This window comes from Gadus chalcogrammus, chromosome 13, assembly GCF_026213295.1.
Source record: "Gadus chalcogrammus isolate NIFS_2021 chromosome 13, NIFS_Gcha_1.0, whole genome shotgun sequence".
NCBI classification, from domain to species: domain Eukaryota; kingdom Metazoa; phylum Chordata; class Actinopteri; order Gadiformes; family Gadidae; genus Gadus; species Gadus chalcogrammus.
Genome location: NC_079424.1, coordinates 2,362,556 through 2,384,591, shown reverse-complemented (window position 1 = coordinate 2,384,591; position 22,036 = coordinate 2,362,556). Strand labels below are relative to the sequence as shown.

The 22,036-nt window shown below is 48.6% G+C and overlaps 1 protein-coding gene across 1 annotated transcript in view; it reads right to left on the bottom strand.

The window, feature by feature from the left end:
- Window positions 1–21,808, bottom strand: part of LOC130402253 (uncharacterized) — a 23,769-nt gene extending 1,961 nt beyond the window's left edge. Inside the window, exons 1-2 of the mRNA XM_056606394.1 lie at window positions 21,071–21,808; window positions 19,640–19,671 (exon numbers count right to left, since the gene is read on the bottom strand). Of these exons, the coding sequence (XP_056462369.1) occupies window positions 19,640–19,671; window positions 21,071–21,360 (322 nt within the window). The 5' untranslated portion in view covers window positions 21,361–21,808. The remainder of the gene's footprint in view (window positions 1–19,639; window positions 19,672–21,070) is intronic.
- Between the last annotated feature and the right edge of the window lie 228 nt (window positions 21,809–22,036).

The window sequence follows — 22,036 nt, the reverse complement described above, 5'->3', positions numbered from 1 at the left end:
CTCCCCTTCATTCCTCCCTTCCTCCCTTTTCCCCGTTGATCCCTCTCTCTCCCCCCTTTCTCTCCCCCTCCCCCCTCCTCCCACTCTGCATGTATCAACAGCGGCCATAAGCTCATGGAGTAGAGAACTTTATCACGAAGGATTAATGTTTGATGTTGAATGCGGCTGCAGGAGAAGGCAACATTATGATATCGAGATAACCCCATTAAATAATCATCAGGGGGATCGGAGGGGCCATTAAACTCGCGCCACGACCGCGGAGAATGCAGAGCTTGTGGATTCTGCCAATTAGGGCGTACCAAACATTACATATGGGCCTGAACATCCGAACGTCAATTAGGAAGCGCGGCTGGAGGCAATAGGAAAACCATAACAAAGAACAGCCATCCGGAACATCTTCAATACATGTCTGCATAGTTTGCTTTGTGTTTTATCATTCACACTCAAAGGCGAGGCTTCAGGCCAGGAGGAGATATCTAGCAGAATATGATGGAGTCCCAGGTTGAAATGATTGCAACCATTTTGTACCCCCCCCACCTCCAAGTAAGTGAATATCAACATATTGTAGGTATGGGGGTTACACACAAATGTGCACACACACACACACACACACACACACACACACACACACACACACACACACACACACACACACACACACACACACACACACACACACACACACACACACACTAGTATTATTCAAAGCAATACATGGTAATAAACAGTGATGAAAATTGAAACTGACTTTTGGATAGTCAGCAGGCTAACCAACAGGCTAGTCGGCTAGCAAGCATGCTAGTCCTCCTGTTGATCCACTCCCCAGCTCTCAAGTGCCTGACGGTGGGCCTAGCCGCGGCGGTACACCCGAGCTGCTCGCGGCTCCTCAGGTTCGCTCCCAGCCGCCGACGCGGCCGTTTGCCGCGTTGCATAACAGAGGTTTATCTGCCGCTCAGTTTTATCTTTCAAATCGCTAATTTGTTTCCCGCCACATGACCCACTTTGCATACGAGTGTTGACAGAGTGCCGGCGTGAGGGAGTGCTCTGAACTCCAACGGGAGCAGAAACACGAGGACGAAGGCCCGGGCAGCACAGCCATTATCAGAGTTATTAGAGTTATGAGAATGTGTAAAAAGCCCAAAATATTCAGATTCCCCAGAATGATAATCCAGGTGTTTTACCGCCACTGAACCGGGGAGAGGCTGCACTCAGCGTATTCATTGATGACGGAGATATTCTGTGTTCATGTTTCAAATACACAACGACATTCCCTCTCTCCCTAGTCTGTCAGTTTCGATTCAGATGTATAACAGCAGCCTCCTTCAGCACCTATCACTCTACACATCTAAAACAGGACGTCCTTCGCTGAAATAGTCAGACAGACATTACACATGCGGCTCACGTTGGACTGATTTGGAGCATGGAGGTATGGATATTGTGTGCATCAACGATGACTATCATGACACATGGGGTTAAAACACAGCCTGTTCTTCTGACTACAGCCCGAGGGCTGTTTAATATTACATGAGTGTGCTTCTCCTGTAGAATGTCAATCCGAGACCTCTCTCTCCCTCGCTGCCGCACCCTCACTCCCTCCCTCTCCCTCTCCACTCCTCCCTCCCTCTCCCTCTCCACTCCTCACTCCCTCTCCCCTCCTCTCTTTCTCACCTCCTCCCTCCCTCTCCCCTCCTCCTCCCTCTCCCCTCCTCCCCTCCCCTCCTCTCCCCATCCCCATCCCTCAATCCACCCCCTCTATCTCCCCTCCTCTTCCCTCCCCCCTCCCTCCCACTCTCTCCTCTCTCTCTCTCTCTCCCCTCTCTCATCCATCCCTCTCCCCTCCCCTCCCCTCAATCCTCCCTCTCTATCTCCCCTCCTCTCCCCTCACTCCCTCCCCTCCCGCCCTCTCTCCCTCTCCCCTCCCTCCAACCCTCTCCCCTCTCTCCCTCACCCCTCCCTCCCTCTCTCTCCCCTCTCTCATCCATCCCTCTCCCCTCCCCTCCCTCCCCCCTCCTCCCTCCCCCCTCAGAGCCAGCAGCAGGGGACCAGAGGGGTTGACACAGGGTTTTAAAGCAGACACTTCCTGTTCTCCTCTTATCTCCCCCCCCCCCCCCCCCCCCCCCCCCCCCCCCACCTCCCATTTCCTGTCTGCTCACAGCCCTGACCAGATCCCTGTGGCTCTGCTACGACATCACTTCCCGCCGAGCTTCCTGTCCCCGTCCCGCGCCATCCCGTCCCGTCATATGCCAACTGTCAGACGGACCGCAGCGCTCAAGTCACCAAACAGATAAAGACGACTGTTGCTTTCTTTTCGCCCTTTTTCTCGCCTATCCCGTTTCCACACAGGTCGGTTTTAATCCGTCTCTTCAGGACAGTTCTGACAGCTGTCACACGTCCCGCGATGTTGGAGATGTTTTTACATAACGCCTGGTAATCTGTCCCGCGTTGGGCGCCACTGAACAAACAAGACGCCCCAATCTCACGGCGCACAGAGCCCAGTCAGAGAGCCGCCGCGTTGACACGGCCGTCTCCCCGTTAGCGCAACGGCAAACACGCTCCCGACAACGCTCCGCTGCGCTGGTCGGTACGTTCCGACGGACGCTACATGAACACGTCCGAGGGGACAAGCTGTTTATATTCATCGCATTCCGAGGCATGGTGGTGAGGGGGGGGGGGAGGTGTGCAGTTGTCATTAGCAGGTATTGGGTGCAGACGGACGGACGCAGCGTGAAACGTTCCTTTGGATGGGCCGGAAATGAAATGGCACAAATAATGACGCACATTATCAATCACAGCAGGGGGCTCTCTCACCACACACACACACACACACACACACACACACACACACACACACACACACACACACACACACACACACACACACACACACACACACACACACACACACACACACACACACACACACATACAAACACACACACACAAACCAACATACATAGATGTACAAAAGAACACAAGTACACACATACATACGTGCACGCACATGCACGCACGCACACACAAACGCACACACACACTGGAACCAACACAATAACATGCAAGACCGCGCATGTGTCCCCGGGCGAAGACACTGAAGGAGAGCAGAGACACGAGAGAGCAGGAGGAGGAATGGGTGTTGCCCGTGGTGTGTTGCTTTGAGCTGTTTGCACAACACATAATGTTAATTAATCAATAGATGGGTACTGTGCGATAAATCCACCAAGTGTAACGCCTTTTTCCCAGCGCGGGCTATTAAGATAATTGGAGAAAAAACATTCACAATCCAACGCTCTGTTCTAAGGGCGAAGCTATGAGCCCTGCTTTTAAACACAGGCCTTGGCCTGACCCACTTTCCACTCTGTGTGCGATTGGTCTTGTCTTGCAGCGGACAGCAATGCAATATTTAGCTAAATCCTGTTCCTTCGTTGGGGAAATACCAATAATACAATAAAAACACTAATCCCATGTGAGACTTAAACCCTGTGTGATGAAAACCAACCCCCAACTGTCATTTCCGGTACTTTCTGCGCGAGGGCAGGAGAATTCAAAAGTAATGAAAAATCCCAACCGTCATTTCCGTGAGGCCCCGGGGCTCTGACGACAACTGAACTTACGTAACTGTAGCTGGAGGTAATCCCCGACTCAGAACCCCCACACACACACAGACACACACTATACATCACAAACAAACACACACACTAACTCAAAAACACTAACAGACACAAACACAAACACACACGCATAAACACTAACACACACACATCCAAATCATACACACACACAAACGCATCTCAACGCAAACACACACACAGTCATCCTAAAACACATCATCATGCACACACACACACACACACACACACACACACACACACACACACACACACACACACACACACACACACACACACACACACACACACACACACACACACACACACAGTCACTAAATCCAGAGGATTTATAGGTTCATTGTAGGTCAGTGTGGCCGAAGCAGGACTTTGTGGTGGAGAATCGCCGGGATTACCAGAGAGCAACACACCACAACCGCCCCCCGGGCCGGTGGGTTCTCTGAGGAGAACCACAGGACAATGAGCTAAGCCAAGATAGACCTAAACATGGCTGGGCCCGGGTTTCTCCCTCCAAGCCTAAGGGTTTGGGGATCAATCCCCAATAGCCAACCTACACACATCAGCCTAACCAGGAGGCCTCCTTGGGCAAGATGCCCTGACACAAAACCTGCTCCTTAATCACATGCATATGAATTCACCGTCGGCGGAAGAGTCTACTCACTAAATGATCAATTGTAAATGGACTGCATTTATACAGCGCTTTTCTAACCAGTGGCCACTCAAAGTGCTTTGCAATACTGCCTAACATTCACCCATTCATGCACACACTCACACACTGACGGCAGAGTGGACCATGCGAGGCGACAGCCAGCTCGTCGGGAGCAGTCAGGGTGAGGTGTGTCTTGCTCAGGGACACCTCGACACTCAGCTAAGAGGAGCCGAGGATCGGACTAGCAACCTTCTGACTACCAGCCAACACGTCCTCCAGTCGGAGTCTGACTCATCCCCCTTTGACCAAGCCAGCCAGAGGAGCCGTGAAGCCTCAAGACACCCTGAAGCAACGTCGTTGGAAGAGTCTGTACCACGGTGCTTCTCTGCCCCCCTCCCGGAGTCGGGCTGAGCGGGGATCGGAGCTAAGGGAGAGCCGGAGCTTAGCTCAGCTTTTGTTTTCTGAAGGCGTTGCATTGAAAACCAAAATCTGGGGCTATGCTTCCCCCCCCTCCCCTGTCCTGATGCTTACCAGCTGAAGAGAGATCATGGGGAATGCCTTTTATGTGCCTCTTATTGTATTATTCCCTTTGTGGGACACACATAATGTGTGTCCTTCATGTAGTGGGATAAAGAGAGATGTTCGGGACTCAAGCCCGTGAGCCGACATGAAAGACACAAAATGGTGGTGTCGGTTGGGGTGGTTTTCGCTCAGATAATTCCTGTCCCTCTCTCTGTTGTTTTCTGAAGCCTGCAAAGGCGATACACAAGGTCGATAAACAGGAACCAAGACGGAAAAGTGAAAGTTCTGGTATCAGATTTGTTGGTGATTTGTTGATTCCATGTCTGAATATCTGACAACGTTTCCTGTCTGTCTCTAATGAATTCCATGGGAGGCGGACAGTGATTTACTGACGATGGTCGGATTGGAAACTCAACCAAGGATCCATGATCCACACATCATAAACCCACGCTGGGATCAATTAATAAAGGAAAGTCCATTTATGCAACTTAATTGGAGATTGAACCGTTTTTTTGTATTACAAATATTCATCTTCGAAGTGTATTTATGTATTTATTATCTCTGTATCTGTGTGCTTTAGGATGAATTGGGGTGCTATAGGATGAAATATTGAGTACACACAACCATCACATTGATTTGTACTTCAGAAACAAAGATCCACTCTTGTGGTAAACGTTAAATTATTGTGAATGACATTTTCGAAACCGTCAGTACACAAACAGCAGTAATTGATAAACCACACAACCAAAGCTCTGGTCCTGATTGAGGTTTACTGCTATCCAAAGAATCTATTAGCCACAAAAGCCTAACTTGTGCGTAGGCTTTTCCGACGCAGACGAGGACCTCTTAGATCTTCTAAAGGAGTGGAAGTCCACCAGATGGGGTGTGTGTGAGATCTGATGCACGGAGCACTTAGGCCTAACAACAGGCAGGGCATTAAAGAGCATTAGCGCAACAGAGCATATAAATCGCATAGCATGAAACGAAGCCCACGGTTTATTTTGAGGCATTTACGATTCATTTTGACAGATATAGTGAGGGTTGGACGGGGAGGTAGGGTGGGGAGAGAGAGAGATGCAGCCAAAGGACAAAGGGGTGGATTCGAACGCGGGTCGCTGCCGTAGTGACGGAGCCTTTATGCTACGCGCTCTTCTCGGTAAGCCACAGGGCGCCACACTATACCACTTTTTAAAACCAAATACCAACCACAAGTCGAAAAAAACATACATTTTTAATATATATATTTATATGTAAAATACCACCATCATTACAATTTAAGGGAATCAAAGCATATTCCCTCCATCTGCCCCGGTTATCCTACCCTCGCTGCTGATTGGCTGAGCGGGGGCCATCTGTGGGAGGCGACCCTTATAAAAGCCGGCGGATCTTCCCCACGGGGGCTGGCAGTGCTCCAGTGGATTCCCTGAATCGCTGGGAGGTAAAGGGTGCCCATTACAGCTATTGGATACACCTACTTACCGCCTCTTTTTCATCGCTTCAAGCTTTAATTGGCGCGGCAGCGCCCGTGAATGTAAAGAGGAAGGGGGGGCGGGGGGCGGGGGGTGGTGAGTCACACAGATGTGCCTCCCGACAAAAGGCAGTCAGCCAATCAGAGCTCTTCCTCAATCCGTATGCATGTCTCGGCTCTGAGATGTGACATTTGTGAGCTTGAAGACATGGTGACACATCCCTGGCTGTGTGAAAGGAGCAGAACGCAGGGTGCGTGGCTGTCGGTGGCAGAGGTGGTGGGCGTTAGGGTGTACGGCCCACGGAGGAAGAGGTGGGGGCGAGAGGGTGCAGCTGGTGGTGGTGTATGTGACCTCCACTGTAAATGGGAAGATAGGTGGAGTTTGCCTTGATGACGTCGGGCCTCATGGGTCTGCGCTTGCAGATGGGAATGAGAACCGGATGTAGACGAGCAAAGTCTTTGGGATGATGAAGGTAGAACAGTATAATAAATAGCAATTGCTAGCCTGCTTTATTTGGTGCTGTCACACTAAACTTGTACCGGCTGCCAAATTTGTACCGGGCGCGTAATCCATTCCAAACCTGCCCGGCAACAGATGATCGCGTCGTCCGAATGACGTGAAAGGTTCACGAACATTCGCGAACCTTCGCGAACCTTCTATCTAGCGATCCGTTATCTGTATTGTGCTATTTCGTCCTTGACCTGCTTTAAACACTCAGTTTACTTGCTAAATTTGATTAAACAATGAAATACAACACAAATATAAAGTAAAAACAAGTGTTATCTAGCAATCCGTTTTCTGTATTATGTTATTTCGTCTTTGGCATCATGAGCGCGAATGTTTTTTGAAACCCGCTTTAAACACTCAGTTTACTAGCTAAATTTGATTAAAAAATGAAATACAATACAAATATAAAATAAAAACAAGTGTTATCTAGCGATCCGTTAACTGTACTATGTTATTTCGTCTTTGGCAACATGAGCGCAAATGTTTTTTGAAACCTGCCCGGCAACGGACGACGCGATCATCTGTTGCAGGCAGGTTTGGAATGGAGCCACGAGCCGCCCGGTCTGGAGCACACATCTCCCCTGGCACGACGGGGCTTCACGCAGGGGCCAATGCCAGACACAGATGACCTAGGTGTTGGTCTAGATTGGACCCCTCAAGTAGGGGGTGACAATCGGGCCCCTGCCCACAAAGGCTATATGTATTTGTATTATTAAAATAGTAGTAGACAATTCCCAACTTTTTCGTTTGTATTGTTTGAGAAGAGCACGAAAGCTGCTGGGGGAGGGGCCAGGGTGGGGGAGGGGCCAGGGTGGGGGAGGGGCCAGGTGTGGACGGTCAGTGCACCAGATACTCTTTATTGTTGACCTTTTTTGCACACCTGCTGTTGGGCTTTGGGGTCCAGTGGGGGGGGACATGAGACCGCAGAGGTTGGGGGTCCACTGTTCTAGCAGAGACACTGTAGCAGGAGCTGTAGACCCGCTGTGACCCCTGGTAATGCTGAGCCTGGAGGCTGAGAGAGAGAGAGAGAGAGAGAGAGAGAGAGAGAGAGAGAGAGAGAGAGAGAGAGAGAGAGAGTGTGTGTGAGAGAGAGAAAGAGAGCGAGAGAGAGATTGAGAGCGTGACAGAGAGAGAGAGAGAGAGAGAGTGTGTGAGAGAGAGAGAAAGAGAGCGAGAGAGAGATTGAGAGCGTGACAGAGAGAGAGAGAGAGAGAGAGAGAGAGAGAGAGAGAGCAAGAGACAGAGTTTATAGTATGTTCCTCACAATAAAACCAGGATGGGTTTTCTGCCTGCCTGAGGTCTTTCAGGCCGATCGGCAGGAGAGGAGGAGAACTGTGCAGTGACCTGACCTGTGGTCAGTTTCTCTATAGGGGATCACACACATGATTACAGCACCATGGAAGGTGGAACAGTATGTGCTGGAAAATCGACACAGTAGAACAAGGTTTCTATTTCCCATGTTAGAAGGGGGCATGCTGTGAACAGCAGTGAGGAGGAGATATACCATAGATGTTCCTGATAGCACATTACAGACATGTCCACAGCACACAAAAGGAAGGATCGCAGATGTATACGTTTTCCTTTTGGAAGCAGGATCCGCCGAATCTTATTTTACAGGAACACACCTCGTGTAGGCTGAGACACAAACACAAGAACACGGGTTTATTCATGTCATGTTGCAGTGAGACCGCGACAGCAGAAGAATGAGCCTCCCATAGATGTTTCTGCGAGGGGAGATCACACACACTTCTACAGCACAGCACACGCACAGGAAATGTATTCTGTGTTTTCGGTTTGAAGAAGGATCCATAGAACGTTGTCGTTTTAACAGAAGGACCAGGAAGGCTGTGATACAAGTAAAACACAGGGACATGATGTATTATAATATGTGTGGACTTAACCCCTCAGTATGCATTACTCTCTATAGAGGTGTGAAGCCCACAGAGGGCATTATGGGGATCTGGACTGGGAGGTTGTTTCTCTAGAGCCGACTCCCAATATTACCCAGCGTGCCGCTGGGCTGATAGCGTTGCTGTGGTCCATATCGCCACAATACCCCCTGAAGTGACACGGCTCAGCACAGAACCGCCATGGATTAAGCATCAAGAAACTCACCTTTTCATTGATGTACTATATCATATTAACAGTGCCTACCTAGCCCTACCCATCTCTCTCTCACTCTCCCTCCCCTATCTATCTCTTTCTCTCTCTCACACACACTCTTGCTCCTCTCTCTCCCCCTCTCCCTTCTCTCGCTCACTCTCTCTCCCCTTTCTCTCTCCTTTCTCTCTCGCTCCTCTCTATCCCTCTCTGTCATCTTTCGCTCACTAACTCTCCCTTTCTCTCTTTTCTCTCTCTCTCCCACTCTCGCCAATCCCTCTCCCTCTCCAAATCTCAGTCTTATTCTTTCTTTCTTTCTTTCTTTCTTTCTTTCTTTCTTTCTTTCTTTCTTTCTTTCTTGCCTCTCTCTCTCTCTCTCTCTCTCTCTCTCTCTCTCTCTCTCTCTCTCTCTCTCTCTCTCTCTCTGAATGTCGTTTCAATGCATGTTATTCCATAAGAGAGACTTTGCCTACACACCCTGTATGTATGGAAAAGCGTTGTTTGTTTTTGCAAGGGAGCACTCAGAGGACTGACACTGCATCATGCAAAGCCCTGCCCCACCCATTCCTTTCAAAGCAGATGCAAATTCAATTCACTAAGCCCACTGATTTTCCTAGAAAGCCTCCACTGGTCTCACTAGGATAATGCATAGTTCTTAGTTCTGAGTCGTCCAATAATACATAAATGTATGTCTATATCAAAAAAGCAGGTGTTAATGATTGTCTTAAAATATCAATCGCACTAATCAAACGTATCTACCATTAAACCTATCCTCTATCTTCTATCTATCAAACCTATCAACAGGTGACATTTATCGTAAACACAACCACCGCCTTACAACCGCAGAATAATTACAACACTGTGACTCACTGCACACACAAAAGCAGCAACCCATCCTGAAGCCTCCTGCGACGACTCGCTTTTCACGGGCAACAAGCTCGTCTTCTTCAAATGACATGTTATCTCTGGAAATGACTCCCCTATTTAGCGGCTGCTACGTCATACCGAGGCTCGGCGTGCGACCAGCGCGTCTAGACTGCGATAATCAAGCCGTTTCCTAGACAACACGGTTGGAGAGAGGAGAGAAAGAGCAGCTTTGCTGGAGAGGGTGAACCGGTGGGAGGACTGTGGTGGTTTAAGGGGTTCACAATTTTCCCAACAGATCCCCTTCCGTGAACACCTGAATCCCTCGGTTTCGCTCTGTGTGTCGGCCGTGTGTTGTACCAGGAAGGGCTCGCGCTGGACAGGGGGAATCGATCTGATCAGGGGGGTCAACATTTTGTAATGCGATCACAGCCGGGTCAAGGGGAGCCTGGGTATATGGGACTTTTAGGGAAGCTGTCCAGTACCGGCCAGGAGTGCGTGTTATGAAGTGATTAACGCACGACGCGCTCACTAAAATGATGGGGTATTCATTATATGAATAAATATACATATTGACACATCCATAATACATCGCAACAGAACATTAACGGGCGGCATGTGGGTCAGGAGGTAGAGCAGGTTGGCTGGTAACCGGAAGGGCGCTAGTTCGATCCCCGGCTCCTCCTAGCTGAGTGTTGAGCTGTCCCTGAGGAAGAGACCTCATCCTAACTGCTCATGATGACTAGCTGGGTGTCGCCTTGCATGGCTGACACTGCCGTCGGTGTGTGACTGGGTGCATGAGGCTGTGATGCAGTATTGCAAAGCGCTTTGAGTGCGAGTGGTTAGAAAACCGCTGTATAAATACAATCCATTTACCATCTACCATTATACATTGTTTAATGTTGCTACTCTAATCTTTAATGCTACTCAACATATAGACTTTAAAATGGGTCTAAAGTATATGGAGCATTGTACGATTTAATTATTCATGATAATACCCTCAACAAAAAGTGAGGAAATCCGAGTATCATACACACATTAAAGATTCATCCAATTACTGTGAGCTTTGGCAGCCCAGAGCACATGAGCATAGATTAACCTGAGCGCAGGCTACACCTGACAAGACTTAGAGGATGGAACCATTACTTTAGGAACCTGCGGTCTGACATTTAAAAATGGAAGACCACGGGTCTTGACCGATGTCCTCACTCACCGCTGAGAAATGTTCCCTGCTTAATGAAAGATGGTTTCCATTTGCTAGTTTACGATAAGAGGGAACGCCACGTCCTCGTAGAGAAGGCAACACTGGGAGTCGTTCCTCATGTCGTCTGCTGCGGCACAGAGTTTGAAGTCTCAACGTGGTCTATGTACTAATCATTTAGCCGTCAGACGCTTACAACCAAACTGCTACACGTTGAAATCCTGCTCATGGATGATAACGAACCCAGTAGCTTATTGTTGAGAATACTGCTCCACATTAACAACGAATGCTCTAACCGGGGACTGGTAAAGTATGGATATTGTTTATTGTCCTCTTTAAAAGAACAAAGCAATTACCCAGAACTATGCATTCCTAACGCCTTCGTCTTGTGAATAACACATTCCGCCGTCTTACATTTCGGAACGCCTCACATATTTGTCCCAGCTTAGAACCCCAAGCAGGCAAACGCTGCAATTTCAAAGTTGTGTCTTACAGATCAAAGTTTCCTTGGCGAGAATTCAAACAGAGACTCAAAGGAAGAAATTTGCGGAGTTGTGCTACAGTAAACAATATGGCATGCTCAACCCGCGGCGCCAAAAGATCAATAGACACAGCCAGCTAAGCATAATGGCTTCCTCACTGTTCTTCATCATTTACACTGCGCTGTCAATACGAGCCTTTAAAGCACTGATCAAACATGGCCTCCGAGGCCCGACTCCTATGGATTATCTGCATTTATATCCAACCTTTAATGTTCAGTACTCAGTTAGTAGGGGATACAAACACACGCTTTTATCAAATCATTTATAATATTGCCTAACTCCTTAAAGAGCAGTTAGGCATCTTGCTCAGGTGGAATACAAACCTGGGGAATCGAACCAAGGACCTTTGGTGTGGGATAAGCACCACCAGATTATCCGGCAGTCCTTGATTTAGAGCAGGGATGGGCAACTGGCTGCCCGCGGGCCGCATACGGCCCGCAACCTCACTCAGTCAGGCCCGCACATAATAAAAAAAAAAAATAATAATAATAATAATTTGATTGATTGATCGAGTTACAGAAAACTCGGTCAAGAAAGATGAGAAGAATTCATAGAGTTCAAAGGCAAACCCATGCGTCTAGTTTGCTTAGAAACGATATCAGTCATTAAAGATATCCACTTAAGTCGCCACTAAAACTACTACAACTGCATGAATATCATGCTTGTTGGGTTTGAGTTCATTGAGTTGTTGCACTTAATGTTGGGCCACGTTTTTCAGTTTTGTGACATCATTGAATGAAGATGTATGTGAGCCCTTTGCAATGATAAAAATACTGAGCATTCATGTGGCTGTTTGAGCATGGAAAACATGAAATGAATGTATGTTGGTTCAATTAACATACCATACATAGGTTTTGATTCTGGAAGATTTTTATATAGTTGCCATCCCCAAAATGCACCAGACTACAGGAAATCATATCAACCAAATTCAAAATTGTCTAGCTTCTCTTAGCTCACGTTTAGTTGAAGTGTGCAATCATGTGGCCCTCTGATGGTTATGATGAAAAATGTGGCCCTCTTTATCATGAAAGTTGCCCGTCCCTGATTTAGAGGTACAAGCACCAAGACAGGGACTCAGGGCAATTTCACTTATTGGGCCCAGTGTCGGAGTTCTGTCCTGTGGGAATCTGTTAAGGGATTGCCGTCCAATGCCTTTCCATTACTTAACTTATCTCCACTCCTATGCTGCTGATTGGAAAAGCCATTCCTCAGGGTAAATCTGGAGAAAAACGGCAGCTTTAGGATAAACGAATGATTTACGATACGGAAATGCATCCAACGTCTGATTTCATCATTTTATTATTTTGTGATGCTAGTGTTAAACCTAAACTCCACTCGGGATGGAACTATATGTCGGCCGTTAGTAAAGTGGCTTATGAAAGCGCTGCTAAAAGTTGTCTGATGTTAATATTTTATTAATATTGATGTTTCTTTGTGCTTTTTAATGAAACAATATCACAAAATCGTTTTTGATGTGTTTGAATGCTTACACGACAACGGACATGCCATAAGAAAACAATCAATATCCTAAATTAAATGTCATCACTGTTAACACACCGTGTACACTCATCATCTTAACATTTATAATTCATAACTCTATCTATAATAATTAAAAACTACACTCGTTATCTTATCTAATTAAAAACCATGATGAACAAGAATAATAACAGGAGCAAACCGGCTACGCTACGTCCACCACATTTCAAAGCTAGCCTGCGGAGCTGCAGCCCTGGTCTAACCTGTGGTCGGGCGCCCCCCGTTTACTCTCTCATCCTCTGTATTCAAATGGCAGCGCTGCGAGATCCCCGCAGGGCGGCGGGCTGCACGGCCCTCTGTGAAATGGATTTCTGATTCTCCTGTAAACCCGACCTGAGCGGCGCCCAGTTCACCTCCCGCTCGGGGGGCCGGCGGGCCGAGCGGACGCTCCCCCCCTGCTCCACGCACAAAGACCTCACTTTGTTATACTCCCCGCCGACTGTGAACACCTTCAAAGCCCTCGCCTTCTATTCTCCTCCTCCTCGGCGTATTGCTCTCCCCTAGAGCCCTGTAATAATAAGGTAAACGGCGTGATCTTCAAAAGGCCTGCATGTGTTAACACAGTGACCCCACGCTGTACACCGGACGGTGCGATAGGATCAAACCGGGATCGAGCTCAAACAAAGGCCTTAACCAAATACGAGGAGAGATATTCAAAGCTTTTCCTTTGCTTGTTATCTCGTTGACTTATTAGCCCCTCAGTCGACCGCACCTTACTCTCAACGCATTCTGAGCCCGTCGTACTTATGCTGTCTCGTTTGTATCAAACAAAACACGCGTAATGCTAGAAAACGTACAATTAGCTAAAAACCATGGGTGGCCGGTCAATCACTAAATTGTTCAGACCTGAGTGCATTCATCAAGGCTTTCATTGGGCGGGTCGGGATCGCTCTGATGTCTTCAAAAGGACTGTGTGGGGGGGGGGGGGGGGGGGGGGATAGGGGATACAGGCCAGGGGGCCGGTTCATTCCGAACGACTAGAGGGTGTGGCTTGTGTGTAATGTAATGTGATGGCGACGAGGGGAAGCCAGCGCACATCTAAGTCCATTGATTACAGTCCATTAGCTGTTCAAACAGGCGGCCCCGCTGTTAGGCTCTCGAGACATAAAGGACGCCACCCGGAGCACAAAGACTCACGGGAGGATTCTGGCGCCGGGGCGGCCGGAGCTAAGCGCTAGCTTTGCTACTCCATCTGCTGTTGTCATTGCACTCCATGCACAGCTTTCATTAGAAACAGACGGTCAATGTTTATTCTGTCTGGGCAATTTCTATGTGAGATATTGCCGAATATGTATGAGACTTCTAAATGGAAAAAAGCACACGATAGTTTAAGACAATTAACCTATTTTAATGTGCATATACCAGTCTCCTCTCTAGGAGAATGAGCCCTGACTACAGTGTCACACACCCCACCTTGCATTTGTTCATGCTTAAAGTGAGGGAAATGTTGACATGCAGGAGATTATCTGGTATAGGTAAGGGGGTCCTTGTGACCTGTCCACCCCCGGCTGAACAGAAGGCGCACTAAGTTACACCAGTTAACAGATGGCGAGGCCCGATAACACAACCTGAAGAAACCAAAACGTAACTTATGAACACTAAACACACACAGATTTCCATCATGATTGCATTGCACTTTCTTTTTTTTTGTTAAACTAAACGCTACCAACCGAAAATTCCTGTTTTAGCAAAAAACATGAAGCCTGCGTTTTTTCCCGTAGTCGGCGAGGAGATTACGGCTGGGTACGACGGCCACATGTTCTAGTTGCGCTATGCTGTGCAGCCCTATTTGCATACGCGTGAACTTGCCCCGGAGCCTTCGTCGCGTTAAGTCCATATTACAGTTTCTCTCAATCGCTTAGACACAATTACCAAATGTGCAACCACATTCTCTAGACAGTGCATCAAAAAACCCACACCATTAACACCATTAACGCAAATGCCACTACAACCTTTCAGTTGTCATTGTGTTCACACAAAATGCAAAACAGTGAACACAATTGTCCTCACACAGATGCTGTTCTCCTTCAACTGAGACACGCCAGTCAAAACTGATTGTGTTTTTCTCAATTGGCGACGTACATTCCCGCTCCCAGTGACGCAGTTGTTTAGTGGGTTAATCATTACAAGCAAAATACTATTAGCCTTGTGCTTGTACACAAGAGGAGGCCAGCATGATGGGGGATTCGAGTTACAAACTTCCCTCTATTGAAGAGTTGCAGAGAATACACTCTGTCAACAAGCTGTCAACACAAGCCATCCCACATGTGCGCATTGTGACCACTTAATACTCAGGAGCATAATGATAAGGGTTCCAGTGCAGTGTGTGAATCAGGGCATAGCAGGCGGAGCCGACTGGGTGGTGGTACGAAACACATAGCGGATGGGGGGTAGAGGTAGAGGTAGAGAAAGAGGCAGAGGAAGAGGTAGAGGATGGAGGAAGAGGTAGCATGGGGGGTAGAGGAAGAGGCAGAGGAGGAGGCAGAGGAGGAGGCAGGGGAAGGAATAACCGTGTGAATATTTCAGATGAGACCTGGGCGACTATCGTAGTGAATCATCTAGTGAATCACGTAGAGAATCACGTAGTGAATCACAGAGTGAATCCTGGCCTCAGAGAGGCTGAGGTAGGGTGACGGGTTCAGCCTCGGGTGAATCGGTTTACTGCGACATCGATAATGCAGATATTCAGGAACGAGAACAGCTCACGTACACACTGCTGCCCATTACCGTGCTGCATCTCTGTAAACGTGCTCGTAGCAAGCCGCTGTGACGTCTCCCATGGTACCACCGAGTTCTAGCACTGAAAAACTCCCCCAAATTCTACCACTGCAACACACTGTTAGCAGAGTCTGAGGACGCACAGCTGGGCAGGGGAGGGCAATAGTCAACACGGTCAGAGCAAACGATGCCATCAGCCTTGGGAAGATTCACGGGTGCTGTGATATCAGACGATGGTGTCCTTTAGAAAATGGACCCTGTGAGACTCTACTTTGATGCCAGGGTGCAGAAGAGAAATGAGATGGTTAAGTTTGAAAAGAATAGTGGGAGGGTGAAGGAACGATAGTGGAACGATGTCAGTGAAACAAAACAGGGTTCCGTTTGAAAGGAGTAGCGAGAGGAAGAAGGAGCAAAGATATTGATATGGACAGGTGAGGCCAGAGAGAAACGTTTCGCGTCAATGGCACCATGGCAGCGATGAAAATAACTGTTTGTGTGTATTTTCCATACGTACAAGCATACTTTCAGACCTTGTAACAAAAGGTGAGATTTACAGTACATACGCCGTTACAGTTCAGTGTGTTGTTTTCCGTGCTGTCCTCTCCTATTCGGGTTTGATGTGAAATACTCGGGAACAGACAACGCCTCACACACATTTATGTGTTTGTGGACGGGGATGAACCTGAACAGAGTGAGCCGGCGTGGCGGGGACATCACAGGACATCCCGCCACGGTGGCTGTGCCAGGCCGGCGAGGGGCTTACATAACACAGTGAGCCGGGCTCTCCGACAGCGCTGTAATCCACCATGTTCCCACCATTGTACCCTACTACACAGAACGTCTCAGGGATTGCTTGGGGGGCCTTTACAAACGCGCTCATCCCTGGGATGGAGGGGGCAACGGGGAGGCCAGGCTTACCAAATGATATCCTGATTTGGGACAGTGTCAGTTACCACCCCTTCTTTCTTGTCAGGGAACGGCTCGCTGATGGAGTTCCTCCAAGCCAAGAGGCCGTATCCTGAGTATTCGTTAGCATGGAGGTGGGAGGCGAACGATCGCCACAAACATCACCTGACAGCGGTCCTGGACGATTTGAATGGCGGTTGTGAGCACATCACAGCTGAGGTCTGTCCAGGGTGGCAGTGACATGCAGAAGGTCTTTCCCTCCATGCCTTGAAGGACAGGACATCACTGTGCTGTTGATGAAGCGCTGTGGCCTGGATGTGACGCCCAATGAGACCGTCAAATCGTTCTCATATTTTTGTCCATGAAATATTTTTACATTGACAGCAATACTATAGACACAGTATGTTGGTTTAATGCAGGTACTATATATTTTGAGTGTGAACGTTAACGTGATGATCCAAAGGTGCTAAACATTTGGTTACATTGTTTCTCGGCTGACTCTGTGCTTTTTGATGCTCGTTCTTAACATTATGAGAGTTGTATGACATTCTGCACCGGTGGTATAGTGTTATGAGGAATTGTTTTACTCTTTGGGGAATAGCATTTACAGTCGTGAAAATGAGGTTAGAGTTTCAGGAGATGCATTCTAAGGTTATTGAGAAAAATGTAACATTGCCAGTGTTTGGGGATCCATTCCCTGTGTAGCTCAACCGGTAGAGCCAGGCATTGATACTGCCAGGGTTAGGGGTTGGATTGCAGCTCGGGCTACACATGCTATGAGTGCCTGCACTCATATACACCCATATTGTATGGTGTTTTGGATAAAAGCAAACAGAAAATTGTGAGAATTATTATTATTTTAGCACATTGTTCAGATATTTCTTCTTGCCTTACTAATGGCACAGCCGGCTACAGACCATTGATTTTAGACTCACTCCTGCGCAGTTTGATAAAGGGGCTGAAATAAATTTACACCGACTCAAAGTTTACATTTTTTGGTTGAAATAGCAGGAAAAGACGCCTCAACGCTCAGCCATCTCTGTAAAATACATTTCTTCAGACTGTTTAGAATCCATCATGGAAGTGTGGAGCTACAATAACAGGGAGACTGTCAATATATAGAGAGAGTAACAACCTTAATGTAATTTAGAAAAACTATTTTTTCAACTATTTGCCACGATGACATACTGTTCAACGACGTAGCCAGTGATTTGATTTTGGAGAGAACATTTGGAAGATAGATAGAAAATAGAAGATAACTCACCTTGAGGGTTAAAGAAAAATCTTTATTGAGAGAAAGCAACTTTGCTAACACACTCCAACCACACAATCATGGCAGCTTACATAGAAATATGTGTTTTGCCCAGCAAAAACAAACTCATTTTCACATAAGACCCCGAAGCATTGCAAACCAATAGTAATGAGAGAAGATGAACGCTACCCATGATGCAGTGCTTTCATTTTCATGCCCCAACACATGGCTGTTTACTATTACGTTCCCAAGATGCATTGGCATAAAGCAACCGGCAAACCACCCTTACAGGCAAACTCGTGTTAATTTGTACATGACTTAGAGTGCTGAACGAGACATTAAGGAGCAGAGAGGGGCACCTTCCAAACGATGCTCACGGACAGCAGGACATTTGGGGAACAAACGCACAACAACAACAACAACAAAGTAAACTCAAACTGACAGACTACCCTGACTGACTGACTCCTCACTGGTCGAGCAGAATCACGCAGGAGGAGAGATTTAAACACAAACAGAGGATTCTACAATCTGCATATCAACGACTTCTATTCCTTTGTGTCTCTGAGAACGTGGTGAGAGAGAACGGGACATAATGATGTGACATCGGTGGGCAAAAACAGGATGTGATGTCGTGAGCTGACCCCCACGTTGTGTGTATGTAGCCGGGACCAGATCACCCATCCCAGCCCCTGACCCTACCCCACCCGTCGGGTCAGCTGGCCCGAGATACCGCTTCCCCCCTGCTCAGCCGGACCGACAGAACGGCTGACTGGGGCCCAACAGTCGACAACTCCCTGTAAGCGTGTGCATGTGTGTGTATGTGAGTGTGAGTGTGAGTGTGAGTGTGAGTGTGTGTGTGTGTGTGCATGTGAGTGTGAGTGTGACTGTGTGTGTGTGTGTGTGTGTGTGTGTGTGTGTGTGTGTGTGTGTGTGTGTGTGTGTGTGTGTGTGTGTGTGTGTGTGTGTGTGTGTGTGTGTGTGTGTGTGTGTGTGTGTGTGTATATGTCGGAGTGGATGTGGGTATATGTGATTGTGGGAGTGTGTGCGTGTGTGTGTGTGTGCATGCGTGCGTGCTTGCGTGAGTGTGTGCGTGCAAGTGTGTATGAGAGAAAGAGAGAGTGGGTGTGTGTGTTCACGGCACACACGCATATGTTGGTACAACACATCCCAAACAAACACTATGTCTTTGTGTGTGTGTGTGTGTGTGTGTGTGTGTGTGTGTGTGTGTGTGTGTGTGTGTGTGTGTGTGTGTGTGTGTGTGTGTGTGTGTGTGTGTGTGTCTGTGTGTGTGTGTGTGTGTGTGTGTTGGTATAAGACATCCTGGACTTGTCACCAAAGACGTGCAGCCAGCCAGAGTGGTTTCAGCGGGCCCGTGGCCAAGGTCGCTGGGACTGGAACACTGAAAGGCTTTCGCACACATTTCGACGAAACATCCCAGGAAACGGAGCGTCGGAAAATATGCTGCTCTGCACAAACACACAAGCACACACACACACACACACACACACACATGCAACGCACACATGAACAATCACACATACACACACATACACACTATTAATAGCACAACTGATGAGCAGACAAATATGTTAATGATGTTATAGGTCAGGAAATGTCTGGCATGTTTGTGTTCGCTTGTTCACACCCGGCTCAGCAGAGCACGGAACAGGGCCGCACCACGTGGGGGAGGGGGGGGGGGGGGGGTTCTGGGCAGGGACGTGGGGGGGGGGGGGGGGAGCATGTCCACCGTGTTCCACCGCAACCCGAGCATCTGGCCATCTGCTACGAGAGAGAGAGAGAGAGACAGAGAGAGAGAGAGAGAGAGAGAGAGAGAGAGAGAGAGAGAGAGAGAGAGAGAGAGAGAAAGAAAGAATAAGACTGAGATTGTAGAGAGGGATAGAGAGGAGCGAGAGAGAAAGGAGAGAGAAAGGGGAGAGAGAGTGAGCGAGAGAAGGGAGAGGGAGAGAGAGAGGAGCAAGAGTGTGTGAGAGAGAGAGAAAGAGATAGATAGGGGAGGGAGAGTGAGTGAGTGATGGGATAGAGGGAGAAAGATTGGAGAGAGGAGGAGAGAGATGGGGGAGTGAGAGTGATGGGAAAGCGAGAGTAAGCGAGCGATGGGAGAGAGAGAGGGAGAGGGGGTGTGGTGGGAGTTGTGCTGATAAAATGGTAGTGCGCTTTCGCAAACAAATATTATTTGCGTTGCTCAGTGACAATCATTTGCGTAAATAAACACACATTGTTAGTATTGTGGAGTCACTTGAGAAGAAAGGAAATTAAGATAGCGTACTGCTGTCATTATTAGGACTGCAAACCTCAGGCACCGTGATTTCAGATTAGGGGCTTTGTGATGTGAATTTTCCGAAGGAAAATCCCCTTGATAAACGCTCCACATCCATTGCCAATAATGTAACACCGCAGTCCCCACGCTCCACTGATAGTACGACATTCCCTTCAATCTTACCGAGTGATGTTCGTTAATACGCAAACTTTGACGGCAGTTTCCCCCCCTCCCCCCCACGTACCCCACCGCCTCCTTTTAGCATCTGTTACTGAGGATCCCGGTGACATAACAACAGCTTCGGACAACATTGGATGCAAGTGGGGGATATAGGGAAGCTTCCACACGCGTGAGGAGAATGCGTAAAAACGTAACATAACACAGCGTGCAAATAGACAAGTTGTATGTTTTCCCAACACATCAGGGGGTGACAGAGGCGTAGTCAATGCATAGTTAGTATTGACACAAACGTTCAAGTCTGTCTTGTTGTGCACGGACGCTCTTCCGCGATATGGCACGCGTCTAACGGAATGCAAAAAGGCTATTACGCAATGCTCGTGTATACTGGTCGCTGGTGTCCACGGCGGGTGAAATGGCAGAAACATCACTCACTATATGCACAACACATTCAGCGCATACACATGCCAGATGTGTCACGGAGTACCAACATGTTGGGCGTCAATGTATGCATCATGTATTTTGGATTAAAAGTGGCGCAGAGACAGCAGCGACACACACACACACACACACACACACGTAGCGATACGAGACCCATCCCCTTCCCAATGGGCCACGGAGACTCAGACACGGCGTCGCATCCAACTTTAATACAGACAACCTACTTCTGGAGCCCTAATGTCTTCATAATCCACGGGCTGATAAACCAGCGCAACAACTTACTTCTCCTGTAACACATGCTCCTTGATGGCCCCCAGCGTGGAGTGGCTGTTGGGCCCCTGCTGCAGGAGCCGGCAGGTGGACAGGTGCCGCTGGTGCTGCTCCGTGAGGCAGGCGTTCTCCTTGCACAGACCCGTCACCTGCACCTCCAGCTCCTCAATGCGCACCCGCTGCTTCTCCAGCAGCTCTTGCTGGGTCTCGATGATCCGGTTCAGCTCCTGCAGATACTCCGTGGCCTTGCTGGGGTTCTCGCTAGGGTTCTCCATCTCGTAAAACATCTGCTGCCCTTCCATGTGTTCTGCAGCCACAGCCCGTCGCCGCCTCGCCGCCTTGCCAACGCTGCCTCCTCGGCGGTTTAGGAGTAGTAGCACCACGCAACGCCGCCGCTGCGCGATCCCGAATCACTTGTTATTTCCGTTTGTTCCGCCATTGTTTGGGTGGCGATCACCGCGATGGAAGTTGGTGTTGGTGTTTAACCGGTGCTGTGCGCGTGGTCCGCCAGCTCTGCAGCGCCCCGGTCGCCTAACTAAGCCCCGCCGAGCGGCGCGCTATGAGCAGGGATGCGTTTAACTCTTTCATTGGTACAGTCAGTTGCGAGTGGCGGATGTTGTGATGTCCGGTGGAGTAGGGGTGTGTCGCGTGTTTCCCCGAGGAGGAGGGGTCCAGCGTGCACGTGAGTCACAATGAATCTGTGATGGAGGCGGGGTAGGGGTGTTTTGGGTCCCAGCCTTGGTGCACTCAACAGGTTGATGGCGTTGACGGTGTTGCGCGATTGGAAAGCACGCGCGCGCGCCTCGAGCTATCGGGCTGATCTCAAAAGTGGGCGTGTCACCCTGTGTGTGTTTGTGTGTGTGTGTGTTTGTGTGCGTGTGTCACATTTTTCTCAAAAGTGGGCGTGTCACCCACCATAGGGTGTGTGTGCGTGTGTGTGTGTGTGTGTGTGTGAGTGCGTGTCCGTGTGTGAGTGTA